The sequence below is a fragment of the Berghia stephanieae genome, chromosome 1 (assembly GCF_034508935.2).
Source record: "Berghia stephanieae isolate SIO BIC M18660-M18661 chromosome 1, UCSD_Bste_1.3, whole genome shotgun sequence".
NCBI classification, from domain to species: domain Eukaryota; kingdom Metazoa; phylum Mollusca; class Gastropoda; order Nudibranchia; family Aeolidiidae; genus Berghia; species Berghia stephanieae.
The window spans coordinates 17,082,467-17,100,948 of NC_088360.1; the positions used below are offsets into that span (position 1 = coordinate 17,082,467).

The following is an 18,482-nucleotide window of genomic DNA, read 5'->3' on the forward strand; positions in this document are numbered from 1 at the left end:
TCATTTATCTTTATTTGCATTATGCAAATGATCTTCTTGTTTCAGGTACCAACAAAACCATCTGCTTATTTGGCAAGTACAATGAGACCGCTAGTAACGTTTTGCGAGGAGCATTCCAACGCCTTATCACAGAGTCAGAAAATACAGTTTCTTTTGCATGTCTTTGATAAACTCACACAAGTGTAAGTTTGTTTTCTGCAAGTATTATTATTATCAACTATATCCACAGTATTAACAATTATCTTTTGAAGTCTCGGGCATGACAAATGTGTTTGATTGTAAGATCACTCCCTACAAAGGGTTATCATTTGAATACACACGCCAAACCTGATACACTCAGGTTTTTTGTTTTTATTCTCAATCTTTGTTAAAAGTTAAAAAAAAATGATCTCAACTATCACCAATTATTTATATGTTCCCTCATCTATTATAATTTTATCTTAAATGCGATTCTATAGCATTTTTGTCTGGGTTTTAGTTCAATAATAAAACTCCATCTGAATACATGTTTGAAGAATTGAGTCACAAGTTTAAGGAAAAGTGAGTCTTGCAATCCATTTTTTTATTTTTTATACCTATCTGAGGGAAATTTTTCTTGGAGTGATAACAAACTTTTTTTGGCCGTGGCAAGAACAGTGCCTTTTGAGCCAAGGTATGAGACTTGCTCATGGCCACACAGCAGGTAGGATGGGAATCCTGTACCTTTGTATATGAGCTGAAGACTCTACTATATATTTTTGTTTTGTTAATTTCTTTTTCTTTTCTTAGTAGCCAACAGCATTACTAATTGCTGAAACCATGTATTCTTACCAAAGTGTTTTAGTATTTTAATGAGGCACAAAGCAGGGAGAGGGTTAGAGGGAAGGGGAGAGAGAGAGAGAGAGAGAGAGAGAGAGAGAGAGAGAGAGAGAGAGAGAGAGAGAGAGAGAGAGAGAGAGAGAGAGAGAGAGAGAGAGAGAGGGAGGGAGAGGGAGAGAGAGAGAGAGAGAGAGCACTCACCAAAACAATTAATTTGGATATAACAGAGATCTAGTAATCCTTTTCCCTATTATTATTTTGTTCATGGTCAATGAGATCAAATATCAATTTTCTTTCTCTACAGGTTTTCTGACACAACTGGAGAGGTCTTGACATCCACTAGAAAAATGGAAGAAAGTTTACGTCGTCTGAAGAAAGCAAGGGGTGGAGAGAAGGACAAGGATAAGTGTGGAGTAACCAGTGACTCGGATAAGATAAGGACTCAAATTATTCTGGACATAAATGGGTTTATCAAACAAGTGAGTAGCCAGGAACATTTGTGATTTACAAAATTCAAATGTCATTGTCATAACCATCTGTATTTTTCAAAGATTTTCCTTTACTGAACTCGGAAATAGGCATGATATATATATATATATAATATATATATATATATATATATATATATATATATATATATATATATATATATATATATATATATATATATATATATATATCCTTTCTTTAAAAAATATAGCCTTGTGGAGAACATTGTGCTTTTTTGAGTCAATAAAAAAATTTATACGGCGCACAACTCTACTGAAAGATTTGAAAAATAGAAATGTATTTTTTACAGATAGATAAACAGATAGCTTGATTTCCTTTTATAATTTAAAGTCAGTTTGAAAGTTTGTTAAGTCAAACAGATATCATAAAAAATTTACCGAAGACACTAACACCTCATGGCTACACCCTCAACTCTATCTGTCCAGTAGAGTTGTTACTTCCGTTGTGTTGATTTAGCGGTGATCAGTGTTGTTATGTAGTAGTAGTGTGTTCTCATTGCGAGTATGTTTATGTGTGTGCGTGTGTGTGTGTGTGTGTGTGTGTGTGTGTGTGTGGTGTATATGTGTATGTGTGTTTTGGAATGTGGTTGCGTGGAAGAAAAAAAAAAGGGAGGGGGGGCGTCCATCAAGTAGAGAAATTCCTGAGCAAGGGGGGGGGGGGGGGGGGGGGGGGGGGGTGTGTTTGCTAGGAACTGTCAGATTGGCATTTTTCAGCAAATCGTGGCATTCTTAGTGATATAATTCACTTGATCACATAACGGTATTCGGATTTACAGAAATTTTAAACAAGTTTCACCGATTAACAACATCAACTAATATTACTGCTGATATTACTGTCGTTTTTATGCCATCGATGTGATAATTATTGCCCTGGGAAATATTTATTTAGTTAAACGTTTCGGCAAACTGCCAATTGGTTCTGTCTAGCTTCTAACCCAAACAAACCAAAAGTAGACAGATTCGGGGACTTGATATTTATCGCGTCCGCTTCAGATTTTCATTTGACCTCACGTAAGTTAAGTAAAGGGGAGACATTCCGAAAGCTCCTACATCCCCAGTATTCATTCAATTTGTATTTTCACCGTTGATCTTTTGTCAGGCGTTTATTTATTCATATAAAAGCGTTTTAAAAACTCTAGAACAAACTTTGACAGATTTGTGAAAGTTTAAAATTTCCTAATTTGGCCATTGTTTTGATTCTCGGCCGCCATTTTAATTTGTGAAGTATTGAAGGTAGTGCAAAGCACTCCCAAGTAAAGCGTGGTAAAGACTTGCGACTTATTGATATTGATATCTACTGACTGATAAACTAAAATCATGCCGAATAAAGCATGGCAGCGACGACAAGCACAGCGATTAAAATGTGCATCTAATCGTAATCAAGCTAATCAAAAAAATGATTCTGGCAATATCGAATAAAAGTAGTTCTTTCCCCGCGAAATTGCGGGCTTTTTACTAGCATATATATATTTAGAGAGTGAAGAAATGGTGACCAAAAAAACAAAAAAACAAAAGAGGTAAAAAATATTATCTTAAAAAATCAGCCTGTGTTATTTAACAACGGAATCTCATACGGTACTTTGTATTCCAGCTATAATGGTAGCATATTTTCCAGGAAATAGAGTCTGAAGTTTTGTCTGATGACTGATTTCTCTCCCCCCCCCCCCCCCCCCCCCCCCCCCCCCCCCCCCCCCCCCCCCCCCCCCCCCCCCCCTCCATCATATACCTGATCTCAGGTCTTCGGCTTACATCTGAGCCTGATTCTATTTGCTTACTTTGATATTTAATTTGAGAATGTATTCGCATACAATTCTTTTATTTGTGGTATAAGGATAACATTTTTGAATTATCGAGACTATATTAAATTTGTGAAAGAGAAAAAAATTGACAATATGTACTAACACTTTTTTTTTTGGGTTATCAATATGTATGGTTTAGTGACCTTCTGTTCAATCAGTTTTCACAGGGCAGCCATGTGGTCTTGTGGTATGTCATTCACCTTCCAGGTCCTGATCTGAGCAGCGCATAGTTGGAAAAGGCTCTTTATTAACATGTTTTCCCCATACTAGGTGTAAAATTAGTACCTGGCCCTTTACAGCATTGTCTCTGTTAAAAAAAAAAGTAATATCACCCAACAAGCTCATTTCTTGTCCTACATGTTGAGTGTTACTGTTGGCTTGGGACTGCTTGAAAGTAAAGCCCTTTGACTTTGATCACATTTTTTGGATATTGCACTATATAAATTCTCAAGTTTTTTAAAGCACCAAGGGCCTCATGGCTTAGGATGTAAAAATCCATTATTATTATTATTATTATTATTATTATTATTATTATTATTATTATTGTCGTCGTCGTCAACCCTATACTGATAAGTGAACGTTGAATCCACAGATGGAGTCTTTGGGTCTCCAAGTCCAAGAAGTTGGAGTGGAGAGTTATGACAAACTGCAGCAACTGTCTACGAAGGCACAGGATGACATGAATAGTTCGTCATGATAACGTCCCTGTTCATCCTTTGGCAAAAAACCACATCTTCTGTTGTTATCTTATCCCATTTTGTGATAATTTCTATTTATTTGGTAATATATTGTATAAAGTTAGGTTAGTCTTTATAAATGTGCAGAGGATGATAAAATGTAAAGGGTGGTGTGGATTTGTATGCGTGGAGGAAGATAAAAATAGGTAAACCCTATACTTATAACTTAACTCTCTTCTTACTGACGCTTTTCAGTATTTTCCCAAAATGGCAGGCTTATCCAGCAGAAAAATTGATTTTTTAAAACTCAAACAAGCTCTCTACAAACAAATTTTATGTTCTTATTAATTAAATAAAGATCATTCTTCAAAGTTTGTGATGTATAAAATAAATCTGAATAAGAAAAAATGTAAATTGTGTCGTAACAAATGTGACGATTTTGCTGTAGGTGGTAAGGAGAGGGTTAAGTTAACTCTAAAAAAAAAAAGAATTTTGCACAGACCGTGAACAAAACACATTATGGAACCAATGCGTTTAATTGATCCAGATTTTTTTTCCCATTTAAAATCTTAATGAAGATTTACGCTCATTTTACGCCAGTGAAAGCAATGTAGAAAGAAGTAACTGGATGCTTTTATTTTGTGGTTTATATTTATTAATACGATTATATTATTATATTAAAATTAAATTTATTCCAAGGTGATTTTCAGAAAAGAACTATTTCCCGAAATAGAAAATTAAGTAAACATATGTTTCTTTTATTTTAAGTTCTCATTTTATTTTTAAAAAAGGAATAAAAAAAGTCCTTCACAACCATGTAGATACGATCCCTTAAATTAGTGTTCATCTCAGTATCTGTAGTGTTAAATAGAACACTTATCCAAAGCAAAATATTTTCCATCAGACCAAACAACAATATATATATATATATATATATATATATATATATATATATATATATATTATTTTTTTTATTATATTTTTTTTTCTTTTTATATCACTTATTTTTACTTTTTAATAGCGGGTTAAAAAAAGTAAAGGGCTTATTTTCATAATGTGATTATTTAATTATTGTTTATATTTTCTAAGAATTATTCTTTCTTTCTTTTTGTTATGTTATTTCACTGGGCGAATTATAATAAAATGCTTTTCCATTGGACCATTTTGTTTGTTTTGTTTATTAAGTTTTGAAAGTTGACAATCCCAACATCTGTCTTTTTACTAGAGCAGCATTGACTTCAAAGTGTGGCAAATAGGTGGGGTCCCCTAACCTCCTCCGATGGTCACTTTTGCTGTGTCTTTTATTTCTATCCCCTGATATCTGTACACCTCCCACTGTTCAGTCAGAAATTAGAATTCATCAAAACCTGCAAACTCTTTGGTTATAGTTATAGGTTGGTGTTCAATAGCAATCTATTGATTACACTGCTGAGGCCTTCAAAAGTTTCACTCAGATGTTAGCTTAAAAAACTTGAGCTTTTATATAGTGCAATATCCACTAAACGTGCTCAAAGCACTTTATAAGTGGTCCCTGACCAACAGCAACACATAACATGTAAAATGAAACATGACTCCTGTTAGGTGATATTACAATTTTTTCCGACAGGGACAACGCTGCTGACGACCAGGTACTCATTTTACACCTGAGTACAGTGAGAGTATGAGTAAAGAGCCTTTTCCAAGGACTCAACTATGTGCCGAGCTAATCACAAACCCAGGACCATCCGATCTGACAGCAAGTGTCATACCACAAGACCACAAAGCTGCACATAGCTTGACATCCCAATGAAAGAAGAGACACTCATATTGTTTCTTACATACAGGAATGTTCGCTGCAGATCTATTATTATCTTCATTGATAAAATCATCGATTTAAGCTCTTGTTGGGAGGGTGAGGATAAGGCATTGCACTTCCACCCAGGTACCAAAGTTGGAACCCCCAGTTGGCATTTTTCTTTTTTTTTTTGAGCAAGAAACTTAGCCCCTTTTGCTCACTATTATGCAGTGCTCACTTTTCTCAAGATAGAAAGGTCGAATAAAGGGAATTAAAAAAAATAATTTGTATTCACCTATTTAAATCTATGTCTCTATAACTATGTACAAGATCTTCAAGCCTATTATTAAGCAGCTATGTGGTCTTGTGGTATGACACTCGCTTTTGGATTGAAAGGTCCTGGGTTCAAACCTCACTCAGCGCATAGTTGAGTCCTTGGAAAAGGCTCTTTATTCACTTTCTCTCACTGTACTCAGGTGGAAAATGAGTACCTGGCTGTTAATAGCGTTGTCTCTGTCAGAAAAAAAATTGTAATATCGCTTAACAGGCGTCATATCTCGTTCTTCATGCTTTGTGTTGCTGTTGATCAGGACCCCCTTGTAAAGTGCTTTGAGCACATGTAGTGGATATCTCAAATTTTTTGTGTGTTTTAAAAAAAATATTGATCGTAAGTGTATGTGTAAAATAGATTTACATGTAAAAAAAACCCACAACTTATTCTCAAAATAAGATCATACATTTACAGGTTCCCCTCTCTATTAAAGATTTCACCCAGATCTTGGACAAGATACAGCAGACCCATTCAAAAGCAAGGGCATAGAATCACAGGACATAGAATCACTTGGAAAGGGAAAAGAGATATAGGGGGTGAGAAGAGAGAGCAAAATTGACCTCCCTAGCTCACTATTAACTGTAAAATACTTTGGTAAAATAATGATTGGCCAATAACAATTACAAAGAAGAAAAATGAAAGGAAATATGTTTCATTTCATAAAATATGAATTTTATTTTAAAATGATGAAATTGGCAACAACATATATCTCTCTCTTTCTTTCTCTCTCTTTCTCTCTCTCTCTCTCTCTCTCTCTCTCTCTCTCTCTCTCTCTCTCTCTCTCTCTCTCTCTCTTTCTCTCTCGTGTTCAAGTCAACATCAGTTTCAGGACCAGATAATGATCATGGCAGCTGAATATACATTATTTAGTTATCCATTATTTTCTAGACAAAATTAAAAAAATTAAATGCAAGATTGACTCCTGTCAAAACGATAAAAATTTGACTCTTCACATGTCTTAAAAAGGCCCCCTTTTGATGATTTTCAAAAAGTCATCCATCTGAAGTATGAAATATTATATCAGCTCCTCCGAAGCCATGTTCATCAGATCTATTCCAACAGATCTCCTTAAATGTCTAGACTCGATTTTGGATATAATTACCTTTTTTTCTCAACTAGGTAGGCCTACTAAACTTGCAACTTACACCCCTATTGTACTGTCATCATGGTTTTTCGCGGCTGCAAAATTCGCACTTTTCCGCTACTTACCGTAAAGTTTACAATTTTTAATGAAAATTCTCTATTTTGCACTATTTTCCCGGTGGTACAATTTGGCAAAATTTGGGATTCTAATGGCAATTTTCCGCGATGTCAGTGTAATGAATATTTGATGCTTCTCTTTGCAGGCTTTGGTCTCTTTAATCATTTTTTCTTTCTGATTTGCACCTGAGTGACTTTTTGTTTCCATCTTTAGAACAATGTAATATTCAATTGGCCTCCGGGAATATATAATATTGTCTGAATCTGAATACGAATAGTTAACTAAATTTGCAAAATTTGGCAAATTCTACGGCAAAATGTGGCAAAATTTCTGTTTTTGTGGCAAAAATGCCATTTTTTGGTGGCTAAATTTGGGATTTCAAATGACAATTTTCCGCGATGACAGATTGTAGCCTTGTTCCAAGAAATATGCATGGCTATAACTATATGATGTTTTAATATCCCTTTGTAGTCGAGCTCCCGTTGCAACTGAGGCTGTTATATGCTGTCATATAATTCCTATACCTGAAAAATGTAAGCATTCATGATAATAATTAGATATACCAAATTAGTGTATGGAAGATGTTATTGTTATTGTCCCGTACGAAAGCGAAACTAGGATCCGTTCCCGGTTCCCAAAATAGACAGCCTATGTAAAAGTCAAAGAATAAAGTATCATTGTGAAATCGAACTACATCTTGTTCAAATTTGTTAATCATGTAAAATAAAGAACATGACATGGTGTCAGGCAAGTTTATAAGTACATTTACACTGTTATTTACTGATATTGCGTAGGAAAATCGCTGAAAATCGAATCTCGATCTGAACAGAAAATCAAGTCTCAGTCAGTACAGAAACTCAAGGTTATCGTAACAGTCAGGTCAGAAAATCAAGTTCAATCATTCGAAGCACAATGGATGCACTTAAACCGCCATCCATGGATTTTGAAAGCAGCAATATCGCAGAAAACTGGCGATCTTGGAGCCAACATATGAAACTCCTTCTAACGGGTCCATTAGCCGAAAAGAAAGATGAGCAAAAATCGAGCCACTTTCTACTTTACATTGGACAAGCAGGACGTGATATTTATAATACCTGGTCATTGGCAACAGACACTCCAGTACAGACGCTGTTTGACAAATTCAGTGAATACTGCCAACCTAAAAAGAACACAATCATGGCCAGATATCGTTTCAACTCCCGCCTCCAAAAAGGAATGAGACAATAGACCAGTTTGTCACCGAATTACGACTGATCGCAAAGGAATGTGATTATGGCGAAATAAAAAACTCCCTCATCCGAGATAGAATCATATTCGGGACGAAAAACGACAAAATACGTGAACGGTTGCTCCAAGATGAGGACATTCAACTGGACAAAGCGTTAGACATAGCACGATCAATTGAGGCAATAGGTCATCAGTTATCTAGCATTCAAAACGCGCCGCAAGTCAATCATGTTGATATCAATACCTTCAGAAAAGACTCAGGACACCGTCCTGTCGGACACCGAAAAGGTACCAAAGCACCCACTCACCAAACCAAACCAAACTTCTCTCACTGCCTCAACTGTGGTGGCACGGCTCACCATCCGACGAAATGCCCTGCTCGAAACAAAACATGCGACTACTGCAAAAAACCGAACCATTTTGCCAAAGTCTGCAGGAAGCTAAAATACAACCAAACAAAATCAAAATCCGTACACGAAGTTCGTGAGCAGTCCGATTCTGGTGAAGAAGTAATGTTCAATTGCATCGAATTCCAGACAATAGACTTAACTAAAAAGAAGAGGGATGAAGCATTCGCATATATACAAATCGACTTGCCACAATACAAGACAACAAAAACTACACTCAAAGTCAAGGTAGACACAGGCGCTCAAGGAAATGCACTGCCCTTGAGACTTTTCAAACAAATGTTCCCCGACGACATCGACAAAGATGGGAAACCAACCTCACTCACTCCATCTCACAAAATATTGACTGGCTATGGTGGCCATAAGATCAGACAGTTTGGAACATGCCAAATTGAATGTCAGTACAACAAAATAAAGCATTCAGCAACATTCTATGTCACAGAAGACGAAGGAGCAGCAATAATGGGGTTACCATCAGCAGAGAAATTGAATCTTGTTACTCTAAACTGCCAGATACAGGAAAATAAAACTGACTCCAAAGAAAATCTGATCCAGAACTTTCCAGAAACTTTCGATGGTATTGGCAAATTCGAGGGGAAATATAAGATACACGTCGATCCAAATGTCCCTCCGGTGATACATGCTCAAAGAAAAGTACCCATCACGCTAAAAGACAAAATAAAGAAGGAATTGGATGAAATGTGCGAAAATGAAATAATTACCAAAGTACGTGAAGGTGAACCAACAAAATGGGTCAACAGTCTTGTATACCGGGAGAAAAGCAACGGCAGGTTGAGATTATGCCTGGACCCAAAGGACCTCAATAAAGCGATAAGAAGAGAACATTATGTCACCCCAACACTCGAAGAGATCCTACTGAAACTGTCCGGGGCAAAATATTTCTCGATCTCGACGCAAAATGCGGATATTGGAATATTGAACTCGAAGAAGAATCCAGCTACCTCACCACCTTTAACACTCCTTTCGGCAGATATCGTTTCTTACGATGTCCTTTCGGTTTAAAGATGAGTCAGGATATCTTCCAAATGAAAATCGACCAGACGTTCGAAGGCTGCCCCGGAGTCGTCGGAATTTCAGATGACATCGTTGTTTGCGGGAAGACAGAAACAGAACATGATGACAACCTGAAGGGAATGATAAACAAATGCCAAGAAACCGGTCTCAAATTGAACCCCGAAAAATGCAAAATCAAACAGAAAGAGATTAAATTCTACGGAATAATATGCACCGAAGACGGGGTAAAACCAGATCCAGACAAGGTGTCAGCACTGCAAAACATGGCACCTCCGACAAACACTCAGGAGCTGCAATCATTCCTTGGACTCACAACATACATGAGTACCTTCATCAAAGGAGCTAGTGACCTCACCGCACCCCTCAGGGATCTTATAAAAAAGGGGCACAACTTTGATTGGAATGCCAGCCACGATGACTCTTTCAGGAAAATCAAAGAAGCAATCTCAAGTCACACAACACTGGCATATTTCGACAGTAAAAAGCCGATAACATTACAGATCGACAGCTCACTGAAGGGACTGGGTGCCACACTCCTACAAGATGGCCAGCCAGTCGCCTTCGCCAGCAAAGCATTAACAGACGAAGAGACAAGGTACGCGAACATAGAGAGAGAGCTACTCGCAGTTGTCTACGGGTGTGAACGGTTTCACACGTACGTATATGGACAACAATTTACTGTTGAAACTGACCATAACCCACTCATAACGATCCAATTAAAGCACCTGAAAGCAGCACCTCCTAGACTACAACGCATGCTGTTAAGGATACAGCCATATGATCTTAACCTCATCTACATCCCCGGGAAAGACATGCAAATTGCAGATGCTTTATCCAGGCTGTCACCAGAGAAAAATGATCAAATTAAAGACATGGATGTAAAAATCCACGAAGTAATGCCTCAATTCAGCAAAAACATCTTGCAGAGAATCCGGGAGGAGACAGCCAAGGACCATGAGCTGAATGCGCTCAAGAAGATCGTCTTCACGGGATGGCCTGAGAAAATACATGAGACCTCCGTTCTCACGAAACCTTACTAGAATTACCGCGACGAGATCGGTCTGGAAGAGGGGATCCTCATGAAAAATCGCAGAGTAATCATACCCACATCCATGAAAAAAGAGATACTCCAGAAACTGCATGAACCACATCTCGGAATTGAGAAGACAAAACTGCGCGCCCGGGACTCAGTCTACTGGAGAAACATCAACCGAGATATCAAAGAGATCACCAAGGCATGCAACACCTGCCAATCCCTCCAACCAGCCCAACAAAAAGAACCCCTGGTACAGACTGAAATACCCCCAGGGCCATGGCACACCATAGGAACAGACTTATTCTACCTGAAAGGGGAAGAATACTTACTGGTGTCTGACTACTTCTCCAAATTTCCCTTTGTTAGGAAAATACCCAGAGGCCAAAGCACGAGCCAAAAGGTGGCCATTCTCACAAAGCAGATAATTAGCGAACATGGAATACCAGCCGTCATCCGATCAGACAATGGCCCTCACTTCATCGGCAACGCATACAAAGACCTAATCAACAGCTACAACATCCGACACGAAACAAGCTCCCCACACTACCCACAAAGTAATGGGTTCATCGAGAGTCAAGTAAAGATTGTAAAAAGAACTTTACTGAAAGCTATGGAATCAAACTCAGACCCATATCTGTCAATGATTGCACTACGCAATACCCCTATCGATAATAACACCCCATCGCCCGCACAAACTCTACTCAATCGAACCCTGAGTGATGGTCTTCCACGACGACCAACAAAACCAAACAACTTCAATTCCACAACCAAAGCACTGGAACAAAGGCAACAACAACAAGCTCACTACTACAATAGAGCTGCACGCCCATTAACAGCTCTCGACAACGAACAAACCGATTGTTTACCAAGACCAATCCACAAAGAGATGGATACCGGGGAAGATAGTACACAAACATAAACACCCCAGATCATACATTGTCCAATCAAACACTGGACAAAATATTCGTCGAAACAGAAACCAGCTTAGAGACGTTCCATTCTTCAACAAGCCAAAAACGAACGGTAACAATATGCCTCTCAACGACCCACAAGGCAAACTACATGAGAAACCTCCAAATGCGATGGTCGAGCCCCCATGCTCACCTTTGCGAGAACAGCCAGTGCACGAACGCACGCCTGTTCGTGGAGACGTGTCTCCACAGGAACACCCCATTAAACCACATCCATACACTACTAGAAGTGGATGTACTGTTATAAAACCTTCAAAATACACATCATAGGCATGGCCATTGTTAAGGAAAATGAAATAAAATCGACGTCCACCACCAATTTGCAAAAAAAAAAAAAAAACACACTAGGTCCATTAGACACTAGTTAAAGCTGCTAGAGCTATGCATATGTGCAGTAGCTGTACATATTTCATAGATTGTGGTTAGTTAGACAACAAACACAAACCTTTTCGAATGGATTACCTACCAGTTACCAGAAACATTTTTGATTACCGGACTACCAACCAGAAACAATATATGGATTATATATCTAATTTACTGTCGAGAATAATTAAATAGAATAGAGATAAGTCATTAATATTGTTAGCCATACTAAGTCAAATAATTATATTTTTTATTTCATTATCGAGAATGAAAATATGGATCAGTATGCGTGCACAGTTATAACTGTATGTTGTTGTTAAGAGCAGCTTAGATTAAAGCCTACTTTGAGTTATAGTAAATGTAAATCTTTATCTTAAAGAAGAGGGATGTCATATAATTCCTATACCTGAAAAATGTAAGCATTCACGATAATAATTAGATATACCAAATTAGTGTATGGAAGATATTCTTGTTATTGTCCCGTACGAAAGCGAAACTAGGATCCGTTCCCGGTTCCCAAAATAGACAGCCTATGTAAAAGTCAAAGAATAAAGTATCATTGTGAAATCGAACTACATCTTGTTCAAATTTGTTAATCATGTAAAATAAAGAACATGACATATGCGAACTGTACTGTACTAATAATTATTATCATTCTTCTTCTTCTTCCCTTGTTATTATTTAATCAACTAGTGAGGAAAGCAACCAACTTTGTTGTTCCTAATATCTTATTTAATGTAAAGTTGAATTTTCCTAATAGTTCCCAAATTAAAATTAAAAAGAAAGTAAATGAAGCGCAAATCCTCTTTTTTCTGTCATAAAATCTGACTCTGTCTACATATGAAATTTCATTTAACTTATTTCGTTTTGTTTTATTTATCAATAACATATAAACTATGGTCAGCTGTACACAGCATACATGAAAACACGCCCATAACAAAAGTGAATATGTAACAATCTCTTTCATCAGATATTTTCAATGAAAAACTACTTTTCACACTCAGATCTTAAATATCTATTGTAAAGTTTAAAATTTTAAAATCTTGATAATGTTAACTGAACAAATTATATTTGAGATTAAATCCGTTCCTTGTGTGTCTGAATTTTGCAAACTGAAACATTAATTAGGAAATGACCTATAATAATTAACTGTTGAGATTATATGGCTATACTATTTATCAAATAAACGTTAGATTGTAATAAATGAATTAATCGTGACAGTCAAATTAAAATTCCATGCATAATGTATGTACAGCTTAATAAATACAAGAAAACAATCAAGAATCAAAGCAAAATATTACATGAAAGACATGGAAAAACAACATGGCAAGATGCATTCTAAACATTTCCTCCCAATTAAAAGATTTCAAATAAAAACATAATTTCTTTTTGCAATAAAACATTCAAAATGCATGTTAACTTTCTCAAATCATATAATTCATACATATTGCTGGTAGGAAATTGCTCAGAAATCAGTTTAAGACAAGAAATAGTCAAAATATATAAAAATGTAACTTTAGTTCATTTCACCCCACCGTAAGTTGTGAATATTTATTGGATGACAGTTTAATTCTTGTATTCATCCCCTTGGCCACCCATCCCACACGCTCCACAATCAAGTTCGAAGAACCTGACCTTTTTATCCAATACTTTGAGTATGAATTATCTAATTAGAAAAAAACATTTTTTCATGTATTGTGGGCATTGTGACACAACGGTATAGTACAGAGGTACAGTCTCTGTTCATAACCTGGGGATAACATGTTTGATATTTGACTTCATGTGTGTTCCACTTAAGCTAATGAAATGTTACTTGAGTTATCCCTTGAAATAGAATCTAATGGAAAATTTCCGTATGGGGAGTAATAATAAGAATTTAAAAACTTCTTCATTTATTTATTTTTAACTTTCAACAAAACACTTAACCTCAATAGCAAACAGATCTGGTTTAAGAAAAAAAATGGCTTACAGAAAAATCCGTAAATTCAGAGACTAAATGTTACATCTTTAGTGATCAAGTGGATAACAACAACATCTTTATCTTGATTTCCATCACAAATTAAGTTATAACGTATCCTCTGAATTGTGTGGAAATAATATTTTTTGATGACTCTATTGTCCACAATTTCTTACAATGTTAAGAATTGTAAAAGAACATGTTCAGAAAAAGATTTGTCATCATAGTCAATGCATAAGATTATTTATGTATGTATTATTAATTCATTTAACCATTTTACACACTTTGCCAATGTATTTTACTTATGGGAAATAAAAACTTTTATATTTTCAAAAAGATCTAAAGAATGATATTTATTTTGTCTGAAATTGAACAAAAAAACCGATTGCGAGCAAAACTGTGATGACATGTTGCTATAAAATGTGTTATGATCAGATCGGAACTGTAAATATAGTAAACTTATGATGTCATAACTTTTACCCTCTTCCCCTTACTATAATGACAACTGATGAAAGCATTGCTGAACCAGATTTAAAGATAAAGAAGAAAACTATAAAACCCCAACATGCATATGATTTTTGGCATCAAATAGAAAGAACATTCATGAAGGCATACCAGGCACCCTAAACATTTCACGCTGCATTTGCTCAGCAGTCAGAGTACCTTGAATCCTCTCACAGTCTTTATTGAACACAGAGTAAGCACTGAGATTGCTGTCTTTCTTGCCAGATCGAGTGCTGAAGTAGATAAACAGTAACAAAGATATAGTAAAATATACCGCACCAAATTGAATTTCAATGAATATACCCCATATGCAGAGCCACAGGAGAAACTTAAGGATTGCTAAAGTCCAGAACATCACACTTGATTGGGGAAGCTGCTCAGCAATGACATCATTATCTTGCTCTGAGGATCCTTCGGCTGCATCCTTTGAAAGCCCATCAGCGTCTTTCTTTTTCACATCTTGAGACTTGTCATCAAAGTTTTTCTGAGGAAGAAATAAAAATGGTCTATTTTCTTATTTCCCTTTTAAAAATGGTTTTAAAGTCTGGTTAATTAATTGCCGTTTCAATACAAGAGAAATTAGAGCAAGTGAAATATATTTTATTTTGATAAATACAATCTTATATTCAAATGAAACGATTCTCTTACCTTGTGGAAGTGTTAATACTGTCTCTCTACTAATCTCTCCCCCCCCCACCATGTAAATATATGAGAAAGCCTGGAGCAACGCGCAGAGTAAAACTGAAATCTTTTGACAATTCAATTCAATTCAATTTGCCTCAAATTTACTCCAGACCTTAAATAACAATACAAATACAAAGAAACTACAGAGTAGCATGAAAATCTTGAACATGCAAATCTCGAAATTATGGAAATCTCAAACAAATCTCAATTTCCGTATTAGTCCCTCTATTGTCAAAGTACTATCAATATGAAACTCTAAATCTCGGACATTGTTGATGAAGGTGAACACAAAAATCTCTTTTCTCTGTTACTGTTTAAAAGTTTCACTGAAATCAATAAGATTCCCGTTGATCAGCTGCTTGTTTTTTTTATCATACTCAAGACTAATATGCAGTATTGGTATGGTTTGATTTCTAACCTCGAAAGATAACGATTTCCTTAGCCGATGCACAAGTGATTGTTCTGCTGCTTGTTCCTTCGCCTTACGAGCACGATATGCAGCCAGCTTCTCTTCCATTGCTATCTAGATAGTAAAGAATACAAAAAGGCAGGTTTTAGTGTTGGTATACAACTGCTGAATTTTTTCTTTCATTTGGTGTCATCCGCCTGAAATGCGGAAAGGAACTAAAACGACCAACAACGGAGAATTATACCCTGTGACTGTGATTTTGCTGTGAAATAAGGGAGACTCGAAGAAGTAGAAAGTTGAAGAAAGGCAACGTAAACAAACACCAAAATGATTTTCGAGCTAAAAGAGTTCCATATCTACTTATAGTGGTTCCATGCAAGTTGTAGGAAAAACTGTTAACGTTTCTTCCTCTTCCTGCTTCTGCTAATGTTCCTTCTCATCCCCCTCTTCTTCTCCCCCCCCCCTCTCCTCCTCCTCCTCCTCCTCCTCCTCCTCCTCCTCCTCCTCCTCGTTCCCTTCTCTTAAAATTATCCCCTCCTTCTCAACTAACACCAGTTTCACGATTTAAATTATCATTATCATAACGCAATCAACCAACACCGCAGCCACTACCTCTCTTCTTATAATAATAATAATAATAATAATAATAATAATAAATAATAATAATAATAATAATAATAATAATAATAATAATAATAATAATAATAATAATAATAATAATAATAATAATATCAATAATCATAATGATGATGATGATATAATAATAATAATAATAATAATAATAATAATAATAATAATAATAATAATAATAATAATAATAATAATAATAATAATAATAATAATAATAATAATAATAAAAGTAATAATAATAATAATAATAATAATAATAAATAATAATAATAATAATAATAATAATAATAATAATAATAATAATAATAATAATAATAATAATAATAATAATAATAATAATATAATAATAATAATAATAAATAATAATAATAATAATAATAATAATAATAATAATAATAATAATAATAATAATAATAATAATAATAATAATAATAATAATAATAATATAATAATAATAATAATAATAATAAAAAATAATAATAATAATAATAATAATAACAATAATAATAATAATGATAGGAAAAAAATCAAGATTTTCACGCCTTTAGGCGTAATAAGTATAAGTAAAATTATAATTTCTCATACATTATCTTTTCCTACTTTGGCAGGGAAGGATTTAACTGTCGTGCACAAATTATTTACGGTTCTGATTACTGACCGCAATCATGGGTTCGATTTGACATTGTTATAATGGACAATATAGAATGTTGGTTTGGGACATGACAACCACGAGTCCAGAACCGTTTTGACTCAATTTACCATTCTGTCGTTTTGACTCAATTTACCATTCTGTCGTTTTGACTCAATTTACCATTCTGTCGTTTTGACTCAATTTACCATTCTGTCGTTTTGACTCAATTTACCATTCTGTCGTTTTGACTCAATTTACCATTCTGTCGTTTTGACCCAATTTACCATTCTGTCGTTTTGACTCAATTTACCATTCTGTCGTTTTGACTCAATTTACCATTCTGTCGTTTTGACTCAATTTACCATTCTGTCGTTTTGACTCAATTTACCATTCTGTCGTTTTAAATGTGTCATTTGTATCTTATTTTTGGAATTTTTGTGTTTGAATCAACCTCTACTGTGCATTTTAAAACTGGAATGGCTTTGCCATATTTATCCACCGTAAACGAAAAAGAAATGTAATCTTTGACTTATCATTTTATTTAATATGATTCCTGTTTAAATGTTCTCAGATTTCTAACCCTATTTTGCTCGCAGAGATATACCTGTAGAATTCATGTTAAAGCCTCATTTCTACCTATCACCTTTATGAGTGTTTGCTATAATTTTCTAATGCATTTTAATACCTGTAGAATTCATGTTAAAGCCTCATTTCTACCTATCACCTTTGTGAGTGTTTGCTATAATTTTCAAATGCATTTAATACCCGTAGAATTCATGTTAAAGCCTCATTTCTACCTATCACCTTTGTGAGTGTTTGCTATAATTTTCTAATGCATTTTATTAATATTTTCATTTCTGCATATTCTTTTTAAATTATGATTTGACTCATGTGAAGACAGTTTATTTTTATTATCATTTCTATTGTAATTCCGGTTAATACTGTTTTTGAACAGTTAATGTGACTGAAATATATATTCTTAAATATTATATTTTGAAGTCGACCTGCTGTAAATACAGTCCTTCTTGACATGCTGTTCTGCTGTTCATACGATCCTGCTCTACGTATCCCGCCATAGACATTCTATTCTCTTATCGTCCATCATATTTTATATCGTCATCATCAACAACGTATTCGTTATGGGACAGCGTGGCTCAGCGGTATGGTCCTTGCTTCGTACCCGAAAAGTACCGAGTTCGACTACCCGTGGTGAGTGGCCTTGAGCAAGTCACATAGCCTTAGTCTAGCCTTTGCGGCGCTGCACTGCGGCTGACGCTTGGGTTATTCATGTCTTCCCTTGGAATAGACCCTAAAGAAAAATATCCCCTATGGGATGAATAAAGGGAATTATTTTAAAATCTTAAAAATTCATTTCGTCAGTGTGAATGGCAGCGCTCTCTCTGGTGCGCTTTATTTTGTAATATCCAATAAAACATGACTCCTGCTAGTCGCTGATTCAATTTCTTTCCGACAGAGACAACGCTGTTAACGACCATATACTCATTTTACACATTTTTTTTGGTTGGTTTTGATATACTC

General features: G+C 35.4%; 3 protein-coding genes across 3 annotated transcripts in view; 2 read left to right on the plus strand and 1 right to left on the minus strand.

The window, feature by feature from the left end:
• Positions 1-4,350, plus strand: part of LOC144969240 (conserved oligomeric Golgi complex subunit 2-like) — a 22,638-nt gene extending 18,288 nt beyond the window's left edge. The window contains exons 16-18 of the mRNA XM_078908354.1: positions 46-182; positions 1,103-1,277; positions 3,699-4,350. Of these exons, the coding sequence (XP_078764480.1) occupies positions 46-182; positions 1,103-1,277; positions 3,699-3,803 (417 nt within the window). The 3' untranslated portion in view covers positions 3,804-4,350. The remainder of the gene's footprint in view (positions 1-45; positions 183-1,102; positions 1,278-3,698) is intronic.
• A 1,528-nt stretch (positions 4,351-5,878) lies between these two features.
• LOC144958486 (uncharacterized) lies at positions 5,879-10,798 on the plus strand. The gene is made up of 5 exons (XM_078890860.1): positions 5,879-5,926; positions 6,322-6,424; positions 7,884-7,968; positions 8,303-9,356; positions 9,749-10,798. The coding sequence occupies exons 1-5, from the start codon at positions 5,879-5,881 to the stop codon at positions 10,796-10,798; spliced, it is 2,340 nt and encodes a 779-aa protein (XP_078746986.1).
• LOC144969247 (SAYSvFN domain-containing protein 1-like) lies at positions 6,539-15,969 on the minus strand. Its single transcript, XM_078908361.1, has 3 exons — positions 15,927-15,969; positions 15,692-15,796; positions 6,539-15,073 (listed from the first exon to the last, which is right to left on the minus strand). Exons 2-3 carry the CDS (start codon positions 15,788-15,790, stop codon positions 14,687-14,689), a joined length of 486 nt encoding a protein of 161 aa, XP_078764487.1. The 5' UTR covers positions 15,791-15,796; positions 15,927-15,969; the 3' UTR covers positions 6,539-14,686.
• Between the last annotated feature and the right edge of the window lie 2,513 nt (positions 15,970-18,482).